Below are 27,593 nucleotides of genomic sequence, written 5' to 3' on the forward strand. Positions count from 1 at the left end.
ATATCAGTTCCCGGGGACGCAACACCTTTCATTTGAGACTAAGTTGATCAAATCGATCTAGCCATTTTCGAGAAACCAATATAACCGTTATTCTGAATTTGGATGCTTCCGGATCCGTCGATGGTGGCCAGTGTGGCCAAAGAGATTTTGAATGACTGTTGGTGACCTAGATCTACAAATTCAACAGTTGTGTTTACATTTTGGAAAAAAAATCACCTTCTTACATTCATCGCAGAATTCGTTAGAATCGGGATTTGCTGCGTGATCGTACGTATCACCTTGTAATTCATGAACCAGAACTCGGATCCACACAAAATTCAACAGCAGTTGATGGACCTTTCATTTAAAATCAAGTTTGCCAAAATCGGTTCAGAAAATTCCGAGAAACCGATGAGGACAAATCAACAAATTTTGTTTTGTAACCATACTCTTCAACTCGTAATCCGGAACAAGATGTCGGTTGAAAATGAAATTCAATAGCAACCTATGGGAATTTCATTTGAATCTTAGTTTGTAAAAATCGGTTCAGCCATCTCCGAGAAACCGATGTGGACATTTTGTTAACAAATCCGCACATACACACACACATACATACATACATACATACATACATACTTACATACACACAGATATTTTGCGATCTCGGCGAATTGAGTCGAATTTTATATGAGACTCGCCCCTCCGGGCCTCGGTTGGAAACTCGGTTTTTGGAGCAATTGCATAACCTTTCTATATGAGAAAGGCAAAAGAATAATATTTAATTGACTTAATCAGCATGAGTTCAATGTTATCTTCATGTGATTATATTTGGAAATGTTGGTGGAATGGGTTTGAAAGTGGAGGGAATGGGGGGTTAGTAGAGTGCGAGTGGAGGATGCGTCAGAAATCCTTCATCTTATTTCGGTATACGGGGTGGATGAAGGAAATGCGGGCGTGAGGGTGGTCCAAGGGGAGGGGAGTGATGAAGGAGGGAGGTGTAAGGGCAAGTCGGGGGGAGGGGCGGCGACGCAATACTCAACTGTATATTTTGCCTTCCATTTGAGACTTGGTTTGAGAAAATCGGTTCAGTCATCACCGAAGAACCGATGTGACTTTAATTATGGAATATGCCCGGAATTCCGGACTTCCGCAATCGTCGATAGTGGACAATATATTCAAAGAATGTTTGATTGGCAATCAGTGATCTAGATCTGCGATTAGAAGTAATTTGGTGACCATTTCAATAGTTGTTAGCCTATGAGGTATTACGATTGTACCGCTTTATATGGGAAATTCCAGTGTATCCTTACTAACACCCCTGTAACTCCGGAAGCAAGAGTCAGAACCGAATGAAATTCAGCAGCAGTTAATGGTATCACTGTATCTTTCATTTGAAATAAAGTTTGTAAAAATCGGTAGAGAATTAGTTGGGGAATGGGTGTGATATTAGCTTAGGAACTTGGCGGGTTCCCCGGGGGCGTCAAGAACCGTTATAGGTGGCCAATGTGGTCAAAGCTGCTTTGATTGATCATTAATGATCCAGACCCGCAAACTAGAGTAATGTTACATCAATTTTAATGTGTTTTACATCATTTGAACATCATGGTGGTATCAGTTTATATGGGAATTTGCTGTGTGACCGCACTCTTCAACCCGTAACTCCGGAACCGGAAGTCGGATCAACTAAAAATTCAACAGAAGCTTATGGGAGCGTTATACCTTTCAGATGAAACTAAGTTTGCGAAAATCGGTTCAGCCATCTCTGAGAAAATTGTGTGAGTTTAAATGACACACACATACATACACACACAGAAATTTGCCGATTTCGACGAACTGAATCGAATGGTATATGACACTCGGCCCTCCGGGCCTCGGTTAAAAAGTCGATTTTTACAGTGATTGCATAGCCTTTCTTTATATGAGAAAGGCAAAAATGCATTTCTATACTTATTGTGATCATTAAATACAACACGATAGAATATAGTTAACCCTTAAATGCATAACACTATTTTAAAACAACATTCGAAAAGCATTTTAAAATTATCACAGTAATGTATTGAAACTATGAGACAATTTTAACATCATTTGGAAAAAAAAGTATTCTTTTTGAGGGTTAATATGACTCCCATGTTTGGAAATAAAGTCAAATGTGATGTCAATTGATACAAAAAATATCTATTGCACATTTTTAAAAGACTTATTATGTACAACAAGAATGTTGCCAAAATCGGAGTGTGCCAAAATGGGAGCATGCCAAAAACGGAACGTGCCAAAAATGGAATCTTACTGTACTTCGAAATTAAACAAAAATTTGTTAATATTTCACCGTCTGATGTGTTAATTTCGATCAATTTTCGATCGCTATATTTCGTCCTCTGTGCACATTGTCTTCAACAATTTAATTCAAATGGGTTTGATGAGTACAAGGGCTGATACGAATAATAAATCTACCAATGACCTCGACTCTGAAAGAATCCTCTGGCATCATAACAATCTTCCACTAAAGGGGGATCTGATACTCGAGCTCGTTTCGGCCCAAAAGTAGCACGTGATAAAAATACTCTATTTTTACAACTTAGAACTGATCTTTAAAAGGTACAGGCATCTAAGAACTTTTTATTTGGAATTTTATCGTTTTTCGTTATACAGACGACATCGACCTTTTAAGTTAAAATTAAATCACGCATTTCGTGAACTTTCAACATGTTTATAGCACAAATGTTTTGACTGTCCCTACAGCAAACTGAAGCAAGCTTATCGGAAATGGGTGCAGATTACATCACAATACCTGGAATACTCCAATTTGAGGAGGCATTGCACAACCCATATTCTAAATTTAGTTCAACAGGGTTAATCAGGCCATGTTTATAGAGCATTTGTTAATAAAACTACAATAATGAAAATTTGATTCACAAATATGATCGACTATAATGAAAATTCAAGTTTTGAATAGTTATCAATGAAACTTTGATTTGCACCTTTATAATCATCAGCAATAGACTTGCCTATACCACACGGTAGCAGTCATCGTCAATTCCAACAGCAGCATCACCGACGCACAGTGGCTGGAGGCTGGCCAAAACCTCAAAAATTTATTTTTGAAATATTGATATTTTATATTTTTCCTAAATTTTTCATGTATTGAATGATGTATATATTCAAAATTTGATGATCATTGGATAAGAACACGATTTTTAACATGAGTTTAAAAGTTGCAAAGTACTTTTTTAAATGATTTTCATTTCTGAAACCACCATTGCTCTGTTTACTTCAAATGCATGTTGCTCTTTTGATTTTGGTCCGATTGTAGTACAACTAGTTTCATTGTGTAGAGGAACAAAAGAACTTGGTTAGTGGATAAAATGCATTTGGTAAATTTGCTTGGAACTATGACTTTTTAGTTTAAATATGTTTGAGGTGGTCAGATCAAAAATACTTTTTTCACTAATGTATTCTGTACAAATTTCGGAATCATTTCGGAACGGTCACATAGTATACATTCTATGGGAAATAACCTCTATTTTTCAAATATCATTGTCTCGTTCTGCGCCTAGGTGCGCAAAAAGTTTTAAGGAGATTTTGAAGCTTTGTTGCTGATATGGAGGCGCATGGTGTTTTGTTTAAAATAGTTAGACAATCTACAGTAAACCAATATGTTATACAATGCATTTAAAGTAGTATTCTTCATTTTTATGATATTGCTGACATTGGTGAACAGTAACGGAAAATCTATCGTTAAAACGGGATCATAGTTATAAGAAAGGTTCAATGACACTGTATGGTAAAATGCATTTTATTTTTTACGACTTTTGACATCAAAAATGAACTCAGCACCTCAAAATTAGCTTAAATTGTGATTTTCAGCCAAATTAGGTAATATTTGAGGTTTTGTCCGACTTTTGTTTGAAGACCCGCCACTGTGCGACGGCACCAGCAGACAGCATCCACAGCAGTAGCAATCCCATGGACTTTCAGAATGAAATCAAGGAAGGTACAGGACAGGCACAACTGGAAAAAGGATAGATAATTGAATATCCAAAAGTTATGAATGGTAGGATCAAATAAACACAAAGAGTTTGCCAAAGAAAATATGGTGCTACATGTTGACACGGACGCAATTATCGACCACAGCCTCAACTAATTTCATATGTCTTATGGATTCCTCATTGCCGGATTCCTTTTTCACACACCACAGTTAACCGAACAGCAGAAGACCCGACTGTATATAGAAGTTCTAACAAAAACATGCGTTTCCATAAATTGGCAAACAATCCCCGATATCCGAGAAACCCTGCTATTGCCCATTTCGTTCCAATGTAAATCCCCCCAGTTACAAATCGATCTCAACAGCTATATGTATACCTATTAGATTAGATGTAGAAGTAACTGCATAGCCAAAACTTTAAATACTTTCAGGATTTCCAAGCGGATCAGACCGTAGCCCACTAGAGAGACGACAATCGTTTTCAAGTGGTTTCTCTACACCGCAAATCCGTCTCCCGGAGTATCCACCAGACAGTTGCAAATCTTGCCACGTCGCGTCGTTGTCTCGTTGTGTCACTCTGATTTGCCCGACGCCCTACTCCTAGGAATGTAGGTATAAGTATATCTATAACTATTCAGGAGTTTTCTTTCTTTGGCTTCTAATACCTCGCTGCTGGCATCGAAGAAAGGAAGGACGATGAAAGGTCGAGATTGCAACGGTAACAGGCGATGGAAAGGGAGCATGAAAAACTTTTACGACGATTGAGGTGGGAATCGTCTTGAACGTGGAATGTTGCCGGAAAGGAACAAACTTTCCGCTTATAAACATCCACGGCACGGTGGGTTTGAGGTTATGGCTGCTGAACTGGATTAACTAAAATTGTGTGGCTGTTGAAAAGGCAATTTCATTCAGATTTTATAGACTGCTTTGCAAAATGAATTTTATAAGAATTAAACCACTTGAGCTTCGAATTGAAAAATGTCCAGTACATTACAGGATTGTACGACTGTGCTTTGGTTCGCCTAGATCGGGCAAAACAAAGAGAATACATACTGTGTCGGATTTTGTTGTGTAGTCGCATCAAATACGGAATGAAGAGCGGAAAATTTTCGTGCCAAAGTTATATCTGCCCAACGATGAAATGCTGAACTTGCTCAGCAGAAAAGGTATCTTACACTCGTAATAGGTAGTTATTGCATTTGAATGCGCGCCAGAAATGTATTTCACTCAAACTCACCTTGTCAAGGACGAGTAGAAGTTCTGTGCGGAATGATAGTTGCTGCTTGATTCAATTTTCAACAACCAGACAGGAAGGTAAGTTTTAAAACAACTACGATAACGCTGTTGGATCGCATGGAAGCCAAAGTTAATTACTAATTGTGATTGCCTTGGCAATGCTCTTTGTCAGAAAAATTTCCAAAGAATGCCCAATGTTTTGTTCAAAAGTATATTCCTACAGAAAATATGTTAAAGGTATGTTGAGCTGTTTTTGAATAAAATAAATAAACACATATCTGAATTCATTGTCAGTAGTAATGTCGTAGTATACCTGCACTGTGACCCAGTATAATTAAACATCCTAACACACAAAGCTACTTGGGAAATATATTTTAAATTACTTATTCTCTCTTAAAGCCAATTTGTGTTTATACCCTGATTTTATGCATAAAAGCGCATGGAACCTAAATTAAGTAGTCATATTTTAGTGATTCTCCTGCAAACATCTAGCTGGGCTGCTAGATACTAAACCCAAAAATGACGCACAACTTGTGCTTACGATTAATGCACAGATAAACGAGATAACTGTTATGCACAGTAATCCGCAGAAAACAACTAGGTAGGCCATGCATGATGTTATCCTGATGCATATGAGGCCAAGAACCGTGCACCTAAAGGATACTTTACATGCACACTAGGGTGTCACATTTTACTTCTATTTTCCGAAAAACAAAATGTGGACTAAGCGTTGTTTTATTTTGTAGAACAGTGTTATTTTTGATGAATAGCATAAAATGTCAAAAAGTTATTTAACAAAAACTTTAATAGCTCATACCTAAGCTGACCAACCGTACGGAATTTGGGAGGACAGTACGGATTTTTGGTCGTGTGTCCGGAAAAAAATACTTGTACGGATTTGTCCGGAATTTGTACGGAATTTCCAACTTCAGTGGAAGTGGAAGTACTCCCTGGACAACAAAAATCTTCCACAAATGGAATCAGACTAAATAATGTTGCAAACTAGTTTCCCAGGTTCCAGAAATGCAATTTTTGTTAGCAAATGGAAACCGGTGAACAAGAAGAGTGCTAAAAACTTGATTTTTGTAAATATTCTCATAAGCTGTGGAACTAAGCAAACTTTGCGATTTTTTCTAACATAAAAGAAAAAAATTAACTTTTATGTGTCTCGCTATCCGCCTCGACTAGTTGTTTAAATCGTTCTCCCAAGTTGGGTGGTATTTTTAAAATCAGTGTCTAGCAGCCGCCAAGTCGTTCTATCTAAGTCGAAACGCAATTTACCCGATTAATATTTCCGTTATGAAAAATATAGTGCTCGATGTAGGTACACATTTGGTTCAACTCAATTTGCCTCCTATGAAGGTATTTCAATATGATCCGAATTATACAATTTCTATTTTTAATCTTTTTCGGAACCAAATTATTACCACTGCAGTTCGATTGTATTCTGTAGTTCTGAGATATAATACAATTAAAATATGCAGTGGATTCTAGAACTCTCTAAAATTTTCCATTTACATAGATTAACACGTTTTCCTTTAATTTCATTTGAAAGGTTGAAGAAAAATTTAATCATACTCGAAGAACATTAGATACAGAAACGAGACTGTTAAGTACAATGGAGTCTTTATATTTACGTTAGATTTTCAGCCAGATAAACTGATTGGATAGCTTGATACACACAAGGAACATGATGAGTACAAGTGCAAAATTCGTGTACACTCACTTTTATATTCCGTAATCAATTTCTTCTTGTGCAAACAAGCACTTTTTTTACTTTAATACTATGTTCACACTACAGAGTTAAAATACGTTATTATAATTAGCAACAAGAAACATGTCATAGATGGCATAGATAGCGTTAAAACACGCTTTAGCTCGTAGTGTGAACGTTTATAATGTTGTGCGTTTATAAAATTATGGCGTACAGTGATGTACCAAATCGGGTTTTTATAATTTTCGGGGGGAAAACCCAAGGTTTCTTTCCCGGTTAAAATGGTTTTTTTCATGGGAAGTTTAGGTTTTTTGAGTTTTTGATGTTTTAATAATAGAAAATTAATGCACTTTTTTGATTTATGAGCATTATTGTCATTAAGATTGATTTGAATCTGAAAATTTTGATAAGTCTTTCTCGATATAATCGAGATCGCTGATCCAACATTTATTTACCAATTTTTTATTTAAACAGCTTTCCAACACAAACTGAGCTAAGTCGATAGCGTTTCTTCCTGCGAATCAACCACCGACCGAAAGAATTCGGATTGCAATTTGTGAGAGTTCTGATTGCGGTGCGATGTTTTTGTGCATATTACTCAATTTTACTTTTCACCGAATGAAGTGTTTAGTAAATTTTGGGTAAATTTTTAGTAAATTTTGGGAAGGTATTTAGTAAACTTTGGGTGAAAAATTATCTAACTTTGATAAAAGTGAAACAACTTCTAAAATGAGTAACAAGCAGGATAAAAGTGGTTTAGGCATCACATGATTATTCTGATTTTTATTAGGGTAACTATGATTATTGTTCTTCTTCATCCGACTTTCAATCTTGAATGTAACGTTATACGGATTTAGCCACAAGCCAATTATGCTGGAAGTTTCTTGCAAATTTTTTCGAAAGAGAATTTTCTAAGTGATTCTCATGCTTAAGGATCTCTGTCCGATTTTTATGCTTGATGTTTATATTCGATTTTAACATTTTAAGATAGTTGAAGTGGGTTTTACAAAGCATGTTCTATCCTTGCGACTTTAATTTTCGGTCGCTCAAATCTAAAAACAAGATTCTTAAAAAAACGCTAAACAAACATTCTATAGTCGATCAATCGAAAAAAAAACAGGTTTCGGCCGGGTTAAAATGATTTGGGAAAAAACCCGGTTACAACCCAAAAATAGAAACCTCAGCGATACATAATAGAATAGCGGCATAATAGGAATTGTGTTATATATCAGGCCCGTTTGTATCAAAAACCGTCCATATTTACTGCTGAAAGTTATTGTGATGAGATTTGTTGCTTCTATTTCAGTTATTGGGGTAATTTTATATTACGTGGATGCCTCTTTGGCCATAACCGGAAACTCTAGTAATATGGGAGAACTCACTCTCTTCTAGGATATGAACCATACATTGCAAATTAAGTATCAGATTCGGAATCCGGGCGCGATCGTTCAAAAATATGCGTCTAGCCACACGGTTATAAAACCGAATTTATACACGAGAAGTTACATACACGCTAGCGCACGCGACAAACACGTTCACATACAAACGCTTGAGCCCTTCGCGATCATCCATGCATACCTACGCTTACGATCTTACAAACAGGATAACACTCCGGTGACTAAGTGAACGTTCTAGCACTTATAAATTTACAAACGCGGTCTGAAGAATGAGCCTACATACGCTTGTGTTCGCGCGATCATGAATTGGTTATGTCCGGAAATTCTTCCTCTCAGCCCTAGCCGCCTAGGTCCATGCCCTCAGCTGGACTAATCAGAAAAATTACGCTAATATCTACTAGACAATACGTTCCATGGCGACATGACCGGGAACTCTAGTGATAGAGTTGATAGTGATAGAGAACTCACACTCTTCTAGCATTTGAACCATAAACTGAAAATTTAGTATTACATTAACGGTCCGTGCGATCATCCAAGAACACACGCAAGTATGCAAATGGACACTCGGTTTTAAAATCGAATTTAAGCATGCGAAGTGACACGCTAGCACACGCGGCACACAAACATCTACGCGACAAACAAACGTCCACGCAATCGAACACAATAACATCCAAACGCTCGAGCCCTTCGCGAGGGTACACAAAGACGAACATACAATCGCGATCATCCATGTACAACTACGCCCAAGATTTCATAAACACAAAAACGACCCCAATGATTTAGTAATCCCTACAGCACTTCTAATCCGGTCTCAAGCGCACACAAATAAACGCTCCTTCCAATGCGATCGTCAAGTTCATTCCACTGCACAACTGAACCGTACAGTCGATATCACAATTAGAATCACGGCCTGCTGCAATTGGACTGAAGCAATGATGAGTTATTTCAGATAAGGAGCCCTTCTGTGAACTCAGCTCTACAGCTCCAGTAGGAAAACTCTCGAAATAGATTACAAAATTTAAAATATCTATGAGAATCGTATGCTGTAATAAAATTACGTTTTTGTCTGGCAGTTAGTATGAAATTTAAGAACATATTTAAAGCAGTTGCAAGAAAGACATTTTTACCAATTACTTCTCCGCGATACAATCTCATTAAGTATATTTTCATTCTCTTCAGACTTTCGTTACCAAAAAATAAAACTTTTTAAAAAATGAGTTTTTTTGTAGTAAAACTACAAAAATTATAATAATTTTTTTTTTAATTTTTTGATAAATTCACAACTTTTTATACAGCATTTGTTTTTTGCGAAGAAGAGATTATTCCCTGCAATTTTTTCTCGGAGTGTTTTGCTGTGCAAAATACAGATCTCGAAACACATTTTTTTTAAACGATGCCTGCAAAAAATTTTAGGCCCTTTGAAAGTGTTGCGCTTGAATCAAAATGCTTTGCTTTGCGTGCAAAATGCTCAGAACCCATGCTGCTAAAACGTCTAACGTTTCAACTGTATCGAAGATGGTCGTTCGCGATTTTAAAGATTTTTGGGTGAATCTTGGAGGAATTACTGTATTGTAAAATCTGTCGGGAAGTGCCAATTTGAACAACAATCGCTGTTATATTTTAATTCTTGCCGAAGTGATCGAGTGTCGAGATATGTGAAAATTAAAAACAAAAGTGGAACTCTGGTCAAAGAACGGACTTCGAGTCTTTTCGTATTAGCCCGAGTTTTTGGAATATTTAGTTACAGGTTTCATAGCCTAGCCTTGCGAAAGTCACCTCTATCAGATGCCATCATATCAGACATTTAATAATGATAATTTTCGATAGATTGCTCCAGGCAAACAAAATCATTTTGCAGAACAATCTACAACATGTCGTTGATCATGAAGCACTATAATAAAATTCAATATCCTCGTGTTTATGGATAAAATCAAGATTCAACTGCCCGATACGGCACCTCGAACTTGTGATACGGTCTTTAAAAGTATCGCTGTACAGAAAAGTGGAATCGTTACGAAGGATACATGAAAAAACTAATTATGCCTAGATTATTTCAATGGTGATTACACGGTAAGATTGCGTCCTTCCTACCTGATCCGACAATACAAAACAGGACAGTATTATTTTACAAATAATGCTTTGCAGTTATCAATGACAGATTCCTACCTCCATATTCTATAATGAAACGGATCACTATCATAAACCGTAACAGCAGTCGTTAAGGAAACTCATCTCTGACAATTGATACCAATACACAGTCTTCAATTCCGTTGAATGATCCCCAAATGGTTGCCAACTTTGTGACACTTGTTCAGGCAATTCTAATCAAAATTCATAATCCCGGGATTGGATGGTCGTGGATATTTAAATTCGAAACCAAACGAAATTTTGAATCCAATGTGCTGAGCAACAGTCTGTTATAATTTCGTAAGTTCATTTCGTTCGGAATATCTAATTTTCTACAGAAACCCATATAATTTCAAAGAACCTTCTTGCATGGCAAGAAATTTCAGTTCGTTGTGAACTTAACATGAAGAATGTTAAAAAGAAGGTATTTTTTCTGGATTTTTGAAAAAAAACATAATACGAAGAACGAAACGATGTCTCGGAATGGTCGAACTAGACTTAGATGGTAAACTAAATATAGTTTGGCTCCATAAATTATAACTGCAAATTAAATAAGAAATGTACATGAAGGAAACTGATCAGGACACTACAACAGGCAACTCTGGCATATAATTTCTGTGCTTCATCACTTACATTGAATCCAGAAAATATTTCGATTATAGAGGTTTTAACATTAGGGTCATTTGCTTCTTTTTTCGTGGTAGAAAAATCTCTTTTGAATAAACTGTAACCTTGTGTGCGGGATTGGGAATCGAACCAATCGATTTACCAACTACGCTATGCCAACCCCTAAAATCTTTGTTAAAAATTCTATTGCCTGTAGTAAAAACATAAGAAACACTAAACAGTCTTAGAAATCAACCTCTGTGTTCTAAATTTTGAAATGAAATGTGTACGGATTTTTCTTAGCCCATAGTTGGTCAGCTTACTCATACCCCATTAGCGATACACTTTCTTCGGCAAAATTACCCCCCTATATTCGGTTGAACTATCTGAAGTGTTTTCTATACTTTCACAATTTTGTTGAAGAAAACTAATGAAAAACACCATCAATTGCACTTTTTGCAGTTATAATGGCTCTGTTGCTCTCATAATCCAAGAATTGTACATAATAACTCGTCAAACTTCTCCATTCAGATCTACAGAAAAATAAAAAAAATGCTGAAAAACTCTAAGACAGTTCAGGAGTACTTCAATTGGTATAAATTTGAAATTTTACCCAAATTCGCTCCGAATAAGAAAGTAGCCCTAATATCCTAATCTTTCATTTCAAAAGTGAGCCCGATGACTTTCATGATGTTATTTTGAAACACCCTAATGCACACACTATCGTTTTCTCTTATTATTAATGCTGTTGCTTTTTTATTATCTTGGATTCGTTGCGCTAGTTCTGTCACCGTAGGCAGAGCCGTAGCGTGGCCCCTTTGGTGTTTATTTTGGTCTGCTCCTTCAGTTCGACCTTCAAATAATAAGTTGTGTACAGTCGGGTCTCCTACTACGCGGATTCCTACAACGCGGCTTCCTACTGCGCGGTACCCGTGTTGTAGGATACCCATAGCTTATGGGATTTCGACTAACTGGGGCTGTGGCCGATTATTTCGTCGGTGTCAACATGTAGCGCCATACTTTCTTTGGCAAAGTTGTTGTACTTACTTGGCCCTACAACTTAGAGCCATAGGGTATCCAAGTAGTTGAGAACTATGCCGCCAGGAATGCTATGAAGAAAGAGTAAATAAATCGAAATTCTCGTCGAAAGTTCGACTATCATCAAATGGATTCAATGTTAAATATATCAAGAATCTGATTATTTTGAAAGGTGATGTCTTCGGAGAATTTATAAAAGAAGTCCAGAGCTTCTGGATGGTAGAAAGTATAACTCGCAATTACCCCACCAGGCGGCGCTAGTGCTAATGCAAATATTCAACACATGTTAAAATAATTCTATATCTCAACATCGTGATTAGATAGAGTAGTACTTCATCAAAGTTGCTCGAGAGGTCGAGGACTACCCAACGGTAACAGATTAGTTTGGAATACTCTCACTATGCGGCGCTAGTGAGCGTAGAAGCTTTCAGCATATGGTAAATTATGATATATCTCAAAAGTCTAATAACTTGGTAAAATGGTGCTTTTGGCAAAGTTCTCGAGGAGGTCAAAGGCTACTAGATTATGGATAGATTAAATTGGAATGGATCCGCCAGGCGGCGCTAGTGAACATTTTCTTTCAAAGAATATATCTCGAGATCATGATCATTTGGAAGGGTGGTGTCTTTGGCAATATTTACAGGCAGGTCGAGCTCTGTCCTACGGCGAACAAATTAGTTCAGAACTCGCCCACTAGATGGCACTAATGAGAACGAAACTTTTATAACATTTTTATTTCTAAAGTCTGATAATTTAGGAAAACGCTGTTTTTGGTAAAGTTCTCCAGGGCGACAAGTGCTGTTTGACAATGTATAGAAAAAATTTCGATTTTACCCACTAGATGACGCTAGTGAACACGAATTTTTCCTTTCAATTTCTGCATCTTAATATAAAGGCAGTTTAGAAGGGTGGTGTTTTCAACAAAATTGCTCGAGTGGTCGAGGATTACCCAACAGTAACAGATTAGTTTACAATACTCTCACTATGCGGCGCTAGTGAGCGTAGATGCTTTCAGCTAGTAGTAGATAATGATATATCTCAAAAGTCTAATAACTTAGAAAGATGGTGTTTTCGGCAAAGTTCTTGAGAAGGTCAAAGGCTACTCGATTATTGATAGATTAAAGTTGAATGAACCCGCCAGTTGGCGCTAGTGAGCATTGTTTTCATATCCTGTATCTCGAGATCATGATCATTTGGAAGGGTGGTGTCTTTGGAAATATTGAAAGACAGGTCGAGCTCTGTTTTAAGGCGAATAAATGAGTTCTGAACTTGCCCACTAGGCGTCGCTAATGAGAATGCAACTTTCTCAACATTATAGATAAAGTACGATAAGTAGGAAAACGCTGTTTTTGGTGAAGTTCTCCAGGGGGACAAGTGCTGTTTGACAATGTAAAAAATATTTTGGATTAACCCGCTAGGTGACTAGTGAGCACGCATTTTTTCTTTCAATTTCTGCATCTCAACATAAAGGCAAACTGGGTGGTATTTTCAACAAAGTTGCTTGAGAGGTCGAGAACTAACCAACGATTAGTTTAGAATAGTCTCACTATGCGGCGCTAGTGAGCGCAGAAACTTTTAGGACCTGGTAAATCATGATACATCTCACGAGTGTAGCTTAGAAAGATGGTGTTTTCGGCAAAGTTCTTGAGGAAATCAAGGGCTGCTCGATTATAGACAGACTGAATTGGAATGGACCCTCCAGGCAGCGCTAGTGAGCAAGCTCTTTTTCAAATTTTATTTCTCGGGATCAGGATGATCTTTTTCAAAATTCATCGACAGTTCGAGTTTTATCTTATTGTGATCAGATTAATTCAGAACTCACTCATTGCTAGGGATAATACAACTTCTACTACGTAGTAGCTTAAGTCAAAAGTTTGATAATTTATGTAAATGCTGTTATCAGATTAACGTGGATTTCAGTTACTATGTGGCATTAGAGAGAGAAAAAAATATTTACGAATTTTAGCACCTCAAAATCATGACAGTTCAGAAGAAGGCTTTCTTCAGTGAAATTCATCGGTAGTTCTAGAGCTGTCTGATGACGGCAGATTGGTTTTGAATACTTTCATAACGCGCCAGAGAATGGGTTGATGAATTTATCCTCTTATCCGTTTTGAAGCTACTTCAGAAATTTAAATAAAATTAACAAGAATCAGAGCAGTAAATAATCTATTCATAATCGAGTAGCCCTTATTCTTTCTCAAAAACTTTTCCGAAAACACCATCTTTCTAATTTATTAGACTTCTGAGATAATTCATAATCTACCATATGCTGAAAGCTTCCACTGCCGATGAATATTACCAAAGACATCACCGTTGCAAATTATCATGATTTCGAGATACAGAATATAATATATACTTGCTCTCCATCGTAACCTTGCGGGTCCATTCCAATTCAATCTATCCATGATCGAGTAGTCCTTGAGCTCTTTAAGAACTTTGCCGAAAGCGCAATCATTAGACATTTGAGATATATTACAATCTACCATATGCAGAAAGCATGAACGCTCACTAGCGCCGCATAGTGAGAGTATTCTAAACTAATCTGTTATCGTTGGTCAATCCTCGACCACTGGAGCAACTTTGTTGAAGACACCACCCTTCTAAACTGCCTTTATATTGAGATGCAGAAATTGAAAGGTAAAATGTGTACTCACTAGTGTCACCTAGCGGGTAAAATCGAAATTTTTCTATACATTGTCAAACAGCACTTGTCGCCCTGTAGAACTTTACCAAAATCAGCGTTTTCCTAAATTTTCAGACATTAGAAATATGTCCATAAAGTTTCACTTTTATTAGCGCCATCTAGTGGGCGAGTTCTGAACTAATTTGTTTGCCGTAGGACAGAGCTCGACCTGCCTATGAATATTGCCAATATCTCGAGATACATGCTTTGAAAGAAAATGTTCACTAGCGCCGCCTGGCGGGTCCATTCCAATTTAATCTATCCATAATCTAGCCTTTGACCTCCTCGAGAACTTTGCCGAAAACACCACTTTTCCAAGTTATTAGACTTTTGAGATATATCATAATTTACCATATGTTGAAAGCTTCTACGCTCACTAGCGCCGCATAGTGAGAGTATTCCAAACTAATCTAATACCGTTGGGTAGTCCTCGACCTCTCGAGCAACTTTGCTGAAGTCAGTACTACTCTATCTAATCACGATGTTGAGATACAGTATTATTTTAACATGTGGTAAATACTTACATTAGCACTAGCGCCACCTGGTGGGGTAATTGCGAGTTAATCGCGTAGTAGGAGACCTCAGTTAATCGCGTAGTAGGAGACCCGACCGTACATGGAAATGTTCCAACTTCTCCCTAAATAATTCATGTCGTTCATTTCATGTAAATTCCAGCCACAAATCTTTTACTATATCTTTAGGAAATCCGTTGACGCTAGGTGTTTGAAGGCGACGGAGGGAGCATCTATTCAGACGGTTGTATATTAGAGTGCCCATGGCATGTATGGAAAACAGGTGATCATCGAATTTAGTAACCGGACGCATATCACCAAAAAAACAATTTTAGCTCAATCGGATGCGATTAAGGGGTTGCGAAAAACGGCCAAAGTGCAAAAATTTTCACCCGTGAAAAAACACGGGTGCGCAACGTTTGACATAAATACGTTAGGCATAAGTACGTTAAACATACATATGTTAGGCATAAGTACTTTAGGCATAATGGACGATTGGCATAATATACGTTAGGCATAATGGATGATTGGCATGATACACAAAAGTAAAAAAAAATAATCGCAAGGCTTTCGCTATTATAGAGATTTCAACCTTGCGCTTGTTTTTTCGGGTTAGAAAAAAAAGACTCGAAAATGAAAAATAACAGGCGAGATATTTATTCCTTGCAAGTAGAGTTTTTCTCTATTTTTTTCGTGGACGAAATGAAGAAAGTTGGTACAAGCACATTTCCAGCCTCTTAGATGTATTACCAATACAGTTGAATCCAAATATTTGAAAAGGCAGAATAATGAACAAGGATTAAGTATTGGCATTAATGGAAACTTGCAGTGCTATGTGTAGCGTCAGCATTAGGGTACGGATTTTATGTTTGTGACGAATGACGATACCTTTTTCGTTTCGGAAACTCGTCACAGTACACGAAAAAACTCTTTCTCATATTATTGATGGCCTCAAGAATATAATCATTGACCTTAATGATATGAGAGATAATCAATATAGAAGCAACAATATTCGTATATTCGTTGAATGAATAATAAAATACATCATTCTTTCTTTCATGAGTTGTTCTTCAAGTTTATATATTTTCTTCTTGGACAATTACACCATGCATGCATGTAGGATCTAATCTAAGTTAACCCTTTCATTTCCAAATTGTTTTCAGCGTTCATGGGGTTTAAAAAAAAGGAAAAACCCTTTTTGAAAACCCGTGCTGGAGGCTGCTCAATATTTACCTTCCGATGCTCAATACAATTCTCCTAGAAAATTTTCAATGGGAAAAGTTTTTTTGTGTACTGTGACGAGTAACCGAAACGATAGTCGGAGACAGTCCAAATTGATGTGTTTTAGCAATTTTCAATAACAATGAGAAATAACGAAGATATATTAAATTCCATTTACCAACGCAAACTCAAAATATATCTGGTAGCACTGCTCTAGCGGAGTTCTATCAGGCTAATAGTAATAACTTCAGTTCTACGGACTTATAGCGCTGAAATGAAAGGTAATCATCCCAGTTACTAGTCTTACTTGTTTTTGTGAATAAATTCTGCCTAAATCAGAAGTTATAGCTGTTTAAAAACGTTGTTGTTTATGAACAACATGGGCATGAAAGGGTTAATGTGCGTAATTTATACCCTAATACGAATGAAACTTATTTTCAACAAGAGTGTTTAGCTTATTTGGTCATGTGAAATTTATCGGTTGTTCGCTGAGGCATTAGCGCAAGCTGAGTTTCCGCATGCCAAGCATTCGTTATGCATCTTTTATATTAGTGAAGATTTCTTCAAGTATATACAATAGAATAAAATGTTGATCGAATTTCCAGCTTCCAGAGTAATTTACAACATCAAAAATTTCAAACATTTGTGTTATTACGACCCGAGGCCGCCAACGCCAACAGTAATTTTTTTACAATTATACTTCAATATCATAATTTATGCCTAACGTCCTTTATGCCAATCGTCCATTATGTCTGACGTCCATTATACCTTACGTATATTATGCCTAACGTATTTATGCCTAATAGGGTACACCCGCATGTGACGGGCTTTAATAGGTGTCGATATATTGAAAATCCCAGATCATGAACTTGGATTCCGAAAGGTTGGTTGTGGTTTTATATGATTCATCCATAATCTATGATAGATTCAAAAAAGCGGAATTATCAAGATAATGTCCGCCAAAGTAAGCGATAAAAATGAAATTAAAAAAAATAAAAAACTGATCATATGATGAAATGTAACAAAAATAAAATACGTTTTGCCATGCTCTTTTAAAGTTGTGCAACTGATACAACATACTACTTAATACAATTTATACCACAGCTGTTTTCTACAAAATGTTTGGAAATAGTTATAAAATTATGTCTTGCAAAAGTAGTACTTTAACATCTATGGGTTTTTGAAAAGAATGAAAAATGATGTCCCAAATCATCAGTGTCCTAATATTGCGAAGCCTTAGATATCGGATGGGCTGAAGTTCGTTGTGGTTCTTCTAAAAAGGGAATTTAAATACTCCTGGCTAATATGTGTGCTATGAAGTGTGCTGTGTAGTTCTAAAATTGAAGGCCCGAGTAAAAAAAACGACAATTCTAACTGCTACAGTAGTAAGCCTAATATACACCAAAAGGGTTATTTAATTGAGTCATCACCTCAGTGAGGATTTACTTTCTAATTTAAAATATATATACATAATTGGATTCTCCTCTCATTATTAGAGGCTACCGTACAGGTTAGGTAGAATGTCACGTCACATCATCGAGTCGCATGACACAACATGATTATAGCAAAAGCTTTATTTTCCACCGAGCTTTATTCGTTATTCTCTTTGCAAGTTTAATCGATGCTTCACGATAGATGCATCACATGTAGTGTTGCGTTGTAAGCATGTAGTGTAGTATTAAACATACAAATACACCTTGAATTAAACACAGAGGCATTTTATTACTGCAATTTATTTTCCAAAAATTATTGAAACTACAGAAATTTACATTTGAAACATTTTATTGATTTGTAAAAAATTCAAGACTAAAAATATCACCATTTATTACAACTCGTCTGAAAACGCAAAAGGAAAAATGTTACTCAAGTTAGCTCAAGTAAACACCATACTACGTGTACGCAAACACTATTCTCATAAACACATACACTAGTCCCACAGACAAAATAAAAGATAACTTACGTGAAGCGTAGAGATCTGTTGAATCAATTATTGTATCTGCCTTTGGTTTATAACTAATATCGATCTTTCGTGTTTCGATAACTCGTCGGTACACTTTGGCGGAAAGTTTTGCATAACGGGTTCGATTTGGGCTCTTAAAGTCAACGTGAAACAGTCCAAACTTACCCCTGTATATGAAGAAAATAAAAACATTTCAATGTCTGATTGAATCAAGCAAATAAATCAACCTACGTATATCCAGATCTCCACTCGAAATTATCCATCAAACTCCAAGCGATGTATCCACGAACGTCACAACCGTCGTCAATTGCATCCAATGCGGCATTCAAATAGCTGTTGTAATAGTCAACTCGCTGCTGATCGACCGTCCCCGAAGCAGTTCCGACACCATTTTCAGTCACCCATGTAGGTGGATTATTGTACTCCTTCTTGATCCAATTCAACAGTTTACTGAGACCGAATGGAACAACCTGGAAGAAATACACTGATCGTTTGGTGGTTCCCTCAGTTGCCATTGTTGCAGTTACCTTAAGCCAAGATGTTTCAACAGACGGCCAACGGGGGTCAATGGAAAGCAGAACTCCTGTGTCATGCTCATTCGAGGGAATGGTATAATTCGCCTCGTTGAGTTCACTATTCTTACTGACCAATCTTGTTGTGTACGTGTTCAATCCAAAAAAGTCCGCCGTTCCCCTGATACGATCTATCTCCTCACGTGTGAATACCGGAAGTCTGGACTTTGAAAATCCTTGCAATGCGCTGAAGTTTCCAATACGATATCTCATGACTTCAGGATAGTCTCCATCGGATGAAAATATTGGATGACCGAACCAACCTAGCTGAAATTTAACGCTTTTGCTGATGAACAATCGTTACAGCTACAAAAACTCACGTGAAACTGCAAACCCCAATCCGAAGCTTCCTGGTCATCTTCTGAGTCCGGAACAGCTGGCTCATACCACCGAGCATCCAACGAGATACCAATCGCTCCTTTTTGTTTATCCTGGAACTGATTGCGGTATAGGTGAACTGCTTCAGCGTGAGCCTTCAGCAAATTATGACCGCAAATATAGTTCGCTACTCCGGAATAGTTCGTAGCCGGTGCCAACCCATCTCTACCGTATGAATTCTCGCAAATGTGCCACGGTTCGTTGAATGTGGTCCATATTTTAACCCGATCGCCAAAGTTCTCAAACGCAACTTTTGCATACGTGGTGAAATAGTTAACGATGTCAGGGGACAGCCATCCACCCAAGTCTTGTAATTTCTGCGGCAGATCGAAGTGATACAGAGTTACCATAGGCGTTATTCCGTTTTCGAGCAATCCGTTGATTAGATTGTTGTAGTATTCAATTCCTTTCTGATTGACATGACGGTGCTTAAGAGTGTCAGGTAAGATCCTGGTCCAAGTAATCGAAAAGCGATAAATGTCAACTCCAAGCTCTTTGATCATTTCTACATCGCGGCGCCACTGAAATAGTCGTTTAGTTTGAACCAATGCTTTTGTGATTTTAAAGGAAATATACTTACTTGATGGTAACTATCGCAAGCAACGTCCCCATTGCTTCGGTCTACAATCATCTCCGGGTGATGATGCGTGAAATGATCCCAAATCGATTCAACTTTTCCATCCTCGTCCCAAGCACCCTCAATCTGGTACGAAGACGTTCCAACACCAAATTTAAACTGTGCTGGAAACAATCGGCTTGTTGCAGCGAGTATCGAGCCAACGGTAATACTCCAAATGAACCTAAAATATTTTTCAGTAAAATACAAACATGAAAGAACTGACTGATAAAATTTCACTTTACACTTTACACATCAGAGTATACATTTCACTAGTCGTTCGAGTTGCTCTGAACACGCACCGACAACAACTGGACTCATAATCGTAACGTACCGCCAAGCCGGCTCAACTAATTTGTTATCAGTTCTATTTACGATGAACTGATGCTTGTTGAACTGGGGTAGAAAGATTGGACGGGCAAAAAACGAGCGCATCTGTGTCCGTTATGCCGTCCTTGCTGGTACCGAAAAAAGACGACACTGGGAGAATACAAACACGTGTGGGTATCTAAATTTGGTACAGCTTTACTAGCTCTAGGAAATTATGTGAAAGAGTGTCGAGCGATGTAAGGGAAGCGGGGGTGAAACGGATATATTGATTTATCAAAAGAAATACTCTAGAACTATGAACTTTTTAAAAACTATCAAACGTGGGAGAATAAATAAATATTGAAAATCAGGTAGGAAACTCTGTGTGGACGTATTTATTATACATAGGTGTGGGCAGCCTCCTTCATTTGACAACTAAGTAAAAAGGTCCTCTATCCCTACCGCCAACTAGTCGCGGGATTCCCTAGAGCTTACTACCTGCAAGAACTATAGTCTTCTCTTGTTCGCACAGTCCTGCAAAACATCTGGTGTCCTGAGGTGGACAAAGAGATGGCCGGGTACAGCATTTTAACCGAAATTTGACCAAAACCCGTATTCGTAGGAATTGGGGCGGGATGTACCACCGGGGGGTTCGGTTACTTTATAAAATATTTACACCGGAGAGAGCCCAGGTTGTTTTTGAAGAATATTTCGAAGTTACCCGTATTCTGTTAGTAATATATCAACAATTCTTACTTTGAATTAGTTGTGTACGCCATCCGCCCAGTAAGAGTTACGGTAGTTCAATGCAGACCCGTGCGCAGACAATTCTCAAGAAGTGGGGGGTTTAATTTTTTAACGTTTTTTTTTAAAGAAACTCGACCTAGTCTTGGAAACCAATCGACTCAGCTCAACAAATTGGGTAAATGTTTGTTATCGAGAAGGAGTCATCAAAAGACACCGCTGCATAGTGGTCGGAAACCCCAAAAACGTGAACTTAATTCATTAGAGGCCAAACCATCGATTATATTTGCAGGGTAGCTTTGAACAAATTGTTCGTATGAATATTCCACACAATCTAATAATTAAAATTAGGCGTGGCTTACTACGATCAAACTAAAAAAATTAACTGACGAGGTTACAAATAGAGATGATCGGGTTTAGATTATTGGACCCGAAACCCGGACCCGACCCGAACCCAACGGATATTGGGTCTGGTTCGGGTTTTGTAAATTTAAACTTCTCGTCTCGAGTTCGAGTCGGATTCCAGGTTTTCAAATTTGAATTTCTCAAGTTCGGGTCGGGTCCGGGTTTTTGAAATTTCATTTTGAATTTCGGGTTTAGAGCAGATCACACCCTACCATTTCTTGACGATGCTTACGTCTATATACAACACTCAGTCTCTTTTTGTAGTATTTAACTTTACTTCGTGATACGTATGGATACCATATTTAACCGTACTAAATTTTATCACCTTTGTATCACTAGAAATTCTCATATTTTCTGATGCTCAAATATTGTATTATTTATTCATGAATAAAATTTCTTCTCTTCAAATTCGCAAACTGCCCGAATTATTTTATTTTTTAAACGTGTACTCATAAGAGACTTATTCAACAATACGTGTTTCGCGTCTAAAATCTATCCGATTTATTTTTCATGATGGTCATCAATAAACCAATTCAAAGTAAATTTGTCGGAAAATGTCGGTTCAAGCGACTAGAAATCGACGGGAAGTAGATACAATCAATCAACAATGGTACTCATATGGTAATGGTATACTAGCGCCACTATCAAATCAGTGGTACATACATGAAACAAGCCCTTTCTGTCCGATTGTACCCGGGCTGAGCCGTCACTTGATCCACATTCCTTCATGAAAATACATGAATTTGCACGATTTTTGATTCTATAATTCATTTGGATGAGCCTTTGATCCAGCTCGGGTGTCTAAAATTAAAAATCTTCGGGATCTTCGGTTGTTTCTCTTTATTAACAGGTCCGGTTTAGATCGGCTTTCTTAATTTATGAATTTTCTAATTCGGGTCGGGTTCGGGTTTTTAAATTTTAAATTTTCGGGTTCGGGTTGGGCTTGGGTTTTGCAAAATTTTCATTCTCGGGTTCGGGTCGGGTTCGGGTTTTGCAATTTTGAAGTCATACTATGTTGCGTTTCGGCTTCGCCTCTTCAGAAACCGACACTAACGTATTGTCGGAATAGATTAGCGCCGGCTTGACGCAAATCCCTTAAAACTAAAACACACTATGTGTTTCAATCAAACGACTGATCAAACGTGATGTCCCGTTCGAGCAGAAGTTCTGTTTATGCCGATGAGACACAAGTGAAGCCGAAACTTGTCTTGGCTTAGCAGGCCTATGCGAAAGCACTATGCTATATTTCACCCTAAGGAGGAAAATTTGGTAAAAACCAAAATTTCTCACTAAAAAAATATAGCATAATTTTGAAGTGTTTGGGCTCAGGTCGGTTTCGGCTTTTTCAAATTTTGAAAGTTCGAGCTTGGGTCGGGTTCAGGTTTTTCAATTTTCAAGCTCTCGAGTTCGGGTCGGGTTCGAGTTCGAAAAAATTGAAACCAGACCATCTCTAGTAGAAAGTTGGTGTCTTCGATAAAGTTTTAGAAATGCGCGTAATGAAGAATTTTGTTGAACAACTTGAACTTGTACGACTTAAAGCAAATCGATTTATAAAGCGTTTTCTATGGCAACACCCTTAAATTTCGTTTTTTAATATAACTTTTTCCACAGTGACTTTTCGTGCAAACCATGTTTCAAACAAATGTTAGAGGCATTCAAACCACATAATATTGTTGAAGTCTGTAAGTAAAAATACTCATTGGTTTCAAAGTTATTGAAGATTTTAACATTTTTTACCATTTACAAAATTTTACGAAAAAAAACAGAACATTTTTTTCCTTGATTTTTATATGGAAAAAGTAAAAACACGTTACAAAGTGAGCTAACCCTATTCATAGAGTTCTAAAGTACCACACATCAAACCATCTTACCTTTATTATGCGTAGTCTGGACATTGAAAGTGGTGCCTGGCAGTGGTGCAAATTTTCATTTTCAAATGCCAACTTTCAGTTCAATCAAACCCAACCATGATTCAAACTCAAAGCCTCCCTCAATCATTCACTTTCAATTTGGCGGGATTTTCATAACTGGATCGTACGTCTTCATTTCAAATTGATGCTTTTTCATTCACGAACCAAAGCTGTTATCTGCTCTGTAGAGGCCAATTTAGGTTAAATGCCAACATGTTTTGCGTTTTCAAGCTTACATGGACAGTAAGAACTATGTTCAGAGTAGTTTTGTTGGAAAAACCTAGTCAATAACCCAGTAAAGAGATATTCACAGGGTCAATGAAATTGAAAATGAATGGAAAATGATTGAGCAGGTCGGCTGTTTGAATGAATAATGGAAACGAACAACTGCGAGTTGAACATAGTAGGGCATGATTTGAGATTTTTCCCTCCTGCAAGTTCAAAACAAACTGTTGAAAATTTGCAGCTCTGGTGCCTGGTCGTCCATTTTGGTTTGCACCTTTCTCTCTTATACGCAGTTGAAGTTGGTGTAAATAAAATTAAAATTCTTCAATAACTATAAAACGAATGAGTATTTTTACAAGAGGGCGCCGCCAATTTCAGGTAAAATTTTTACATGCAGTCTTCATCAATATTTTTGCATGCAGTCTTCAACAATATTATGTGGTTTTAATACCTTAACATTTGTCTGGAATATCATTTGCACGAAAAGTCACATTAAAAAAAAATTAATACAGTGAAGACCCGATTTGATCAGCTTTTTGATTCGATTCGTATGAAAATTGATAGTTGGTAGTTTGATGGGCTGTAGCAGGTCAATCAACTTGAATTCGAGTAAATCCATTTTGGAGAATATTTTTCTTATCTTGGAGCTCCGAAATATGCAAAAATCAAAATTTTAATTTTTTATGAATTTTGCACTGTTAGACCCCCTTAGAGGGAAATTTAAACAAAATAATCAGAAAGGCTGAAGAGGATATATCTAGGGACTAAAGAAGAATACTTTAAGAGTTTCGGTTTCTTAAAAAGAAAGAAAAATATATGTCCCGATTTTATCAATGTGCCTGTTTTATCAACCTAAAATTCACCAAGGGGCTGATAAAAATGGGGTTTTCCCTGTATTAAAACCTGTTTTAATGCACCTAGTACATATAATTGGTCATACAACAAAAATCAAATGCTCATCAAAATCGATCAGGACCTGCTAGAGTCGAATGGAAATCGTCATTTTTCATAAATTTCTCTCTACATTCGGAAAGTGTTATCCTCGTTATTAATCATAATACGTTTTCGTCTCAACTCGACGCATTCCCAAAAAAAAAACCTGTCTTAATCCACCTAGTGGTGCAATTGTGCCATTTTCATTTGTCCAAACTACAATTCTATTGCTGGTTATGTTGAATACTATGTCTGAAATGTATACCACATATTCAGTACGATTTGCACATACATACAATGGATCGACAGCCAAGATCTTGAGACACTATGTGTCGACACTGAAACATCGCTTGAAACCAGCGGAGGGATCAAAGAGAAAGATCCGGGAGGTCCGGACCCTGCCGAAAATTTTCAACTTGTTAAGAAATTATAAACTAATTTTAATTTTAAGGTAGCAACCCTTCACTGCATACTCTTACCCAAGCCTATATAAGTAAAAAAAATTAGGTTGACGATTTTTAGAGTGATTAGATAAGCGTTCGTTTAGCGTTCTAGGGTTACTATAATTGATTGATGGTTTAATAGACCAAAAATAAACCAATAAATACGACAATAAAACATTTGTTCTACGACTGTCGCAAATTAGTAACTGGTTTAAGATTTCTCTCGCGAACTACCAATCCTCAACCCTCTTACATAATTCATCATTCACTCAGACCCTACGCGCTTTAAATGTCCAGTGGGTTAGTTTCCTAGTTGGTCCAATGAACGCTAAACAAACAAAGAAATTAGTTTGCTTAATCCAAAGAAATCTCAGCTCGATTGGCATCAGCCGGCTGATACGTGTTCCCTTCGAATACCATCAAATCAAAGAACATATAAAATTACATGCGACAAAATATGGCAATTCTGAATATAATAAAATGAAACTGCTTAATCAATTGCATTGAAATAAGATCGGAAAAAATAGTTGCAAGGGGGTTAATTTTCAAAAATTGCACTGTTCATGAATCACATTATAAAATAGGCGATAAAGGACGCGAACGAAATTATTGTTATTGTTATTTATTTAGGCAATATAGGGTAAAGTGCCTATTTTCACCATACTAAGCAGGGTACCACATTAATTCATTAATTTCTCGGCCTACAATCATTGGAATGCATAAAAATTGGCATCAACAGCTTGCTTCGTTGTTAAGAATCAATATAATAACACAAATGCACTGAAAACAGTGAAATTATTGTGCTTGAGCGCAACGAAAACTCGAATCGAATGCCCCTATTGTTGCGCTACCATTTAACTCAATGTGTTGAACAAAGATGGCAGACACTGCTCTAACTAACGGCTTCAAAAGGGTAGGGTGATAATACAAACATGGCGAAAATGGGCTCAGTACCCTATACGCGAACGGAAATCTTAGTGGAATGTACGTAATGTTTCAAAGTGGAATTAAATGGAAGAAAACCCTAGGAACATTATTTATTTAAAAAAAACAACCGCAGAGGTCATTCACCTTTAGATTTTTAAATTATAATGTACATTTCATTTAACAGTTTTAACTTTATGTTCTTTAGAATACTGCGCAGGATAATGGGTCTGATAGAAGTTCCACTCGCTGGGTGTTCTTGAGTATGTCAGTTCAGTGGGCCATGGAAGACCTCCCCAGCGTCCCATTTCGGGTGCGGCGGAGAGCCCATGCGCAGATTTGTGCAGATTGGCTCCTTTTGAAGATATGTGTTGGTTGATGCCAGGAAACCTCTCCAGAACCCGGTATGGGTGCGGCGGAGGTGTCCATTATATATTACTAAGCAAGTTCGCACCTTTGAGAAATTTTAAAAGTTTATCTTCGCGTACTGGATCATTAGAAAGTATTTCTCGAATGGACGAAGACATGTGGTATTTTTTCGGAGATCTTCCAGCTCTTTGCAGTTGACGAGCAGGTGCTCCACAGTGCGCCTAGTTTTGCAGGTTTCGCATGAGGGAGGATCAACCCGAGATATGGTGTGGGTGTGGCTGATCTTTGTGTGACCTACTCAGAGCCGGGACAATATTTTCTGCTCAGTTCTGCTCCTCCGGTCCTCCCATGTCTCCAGCGATCCCTTGATCTTTTGTAGATGCCCATACAATGCTCTCCAGTGAAGTGTGAAGTTTTCTATCGCCTTTTTTGTAAATTCGATGTATATCTGTGGTTGGAACTTCCTTCGATAGCAGTTTTCTAGCTCTACGACCTGTGGCTGCTAGTCTGTCTGCGTCGGTATTTCCCCGAATGCCGCTGTGTCCGGGTATCCAGCAGAGTGTGGTGAGAATATCGGAGATCATCTCGATCGCCTGTATGTAGGGGTGTTCCGATTGCCCGGATTCGAGTGCCGTGAGTACGGCTAGTGAGTCAGAGAATATCACCGTGGGTATGTTTTCCGTTTTGTTTGCGATTGCGAACGAAAATAGTTGACCACCGCCTGCTATCAAAATAAATTCATGCAACAGTGAATGAACAGAGCACTTGGAAGAGCGCAATAAAATTAGTAAGAATTTAGCGTAAACAGGGCCGACAGAATACGTGGGTAGTATGGGTAGTACTACCCACTCGAAAATAACCGAGGGGGGAATTACCCACTCGAAAGTGTGGAACAAACCCAAACCTGAGATTAACTATGTATTTGTCTCGCGCACAAAATGAATACGTCCGAAACTCTCGATGTACAACAATTTTATATTTTAAATCAGATACAAATTTCTTTGCTTTACAATTTCAATTTCTTCAACATGTTGGATAATAATCAGAATTGAAATTTTAAATTATTTTCTATTTCTTAAGGTTGGACAGAGAATGCGCAAAAATAGCAAACGAAAAAAGCAGTTTTTTTCCACATCGTGTGTTAGATCTTCATAAAAATCAATCAGCTTATGTAGACCGTTGATACAGTACACTCAGCGACTACCGGAAAGATAAGGAAGGCAAAAGACACACAAGAGGGATTGATTTCAACATCAGAGTAGCAGAGACCGTGTCAGGGTAAGTGAAGAGAGGACGGGCAACAA

General features: G+C 37.5%; 1 protein-coding gene across 2 annotated transcripts; it reads right to left on the reverse strand.

Annotated features, from left to right (window-relative positions):
* Positions 1-18,352: 18,352 nt before the first annotated feature.
* Positions 18,353-20,417, reverse strand: LOC131689027 (myrosinase 1-like). Of its 2 annotated transcripts, none has more exons than XM_058973762.1 (6): positions 20,273-20,417; positions 19,992-20,211; positions 19,354-19,932; positions 18,989-19,300; positions 18,693-18,931; positions 18,353-18,628 (listed from the first exon to the last, which is right to left on the reverse strand). In XM_058973762.1, the coding sequence occupies exons 1-6, from the start codon at positions 20,293-20,295 to the stop codon at positions 18,391-18,393; spliced, it is 1,611 nt and encodes a 536-aa protein (XP_058829745.1). In that variant the 5' UTR covers positions 20,296-20,417; the 3' UTR covers positions 18,353-18,390. The 2 variants fall into 2 exon arrangements, with proteins under 2 accessions (XP_058829745.1, XP_058829746.1); XM_058973763.1 differs by having other exon boundaries at positions 20,280-20,371.
* Positions 20,418-27,593: the final 7,176 nt, after the last annotated feature.

Source organism: Topomyia yanbarensis, chromosome 3 (assembly GCF_030247195.1).
Source record: "Topomyia yanbarensis strain Yona2022 chromosome 3, ASM3024719v1, whole genome shotgun sequence".
NCBI classification, from domain to species: Eukaryota; Metazoa; Arthropoda; class Insecta; order Diptera; family Culicidae; genus Topomyia; species Topomyia yanbarensis.

What these genes read in the sequence shown, in the direction of transcription:
- LOC131689027 (XM_058973762.1), bottom strand. Translation starts at nt 20,295, where the DNA reads ATGTATACTCTGATGTGTAAAGT. An exon ending in TATACTCTGATGTGTAAAGT is followed by an intron (nt 20,212 to 20,272) that starts GTAAAGTGAAAT and finishes AAAATATTTTAG; the next exon opens with GTTCATTTGGAGTATTACCG. An exon ending in TTGAAACATCTTGGCTTAAG is followed by an intron (nt 18,932 to 18,988) that starts GTAACTGCAACA and finishes TATTTCTTCCAG; the next exon opens with GTTGTTCCATTCGGTCTCAG.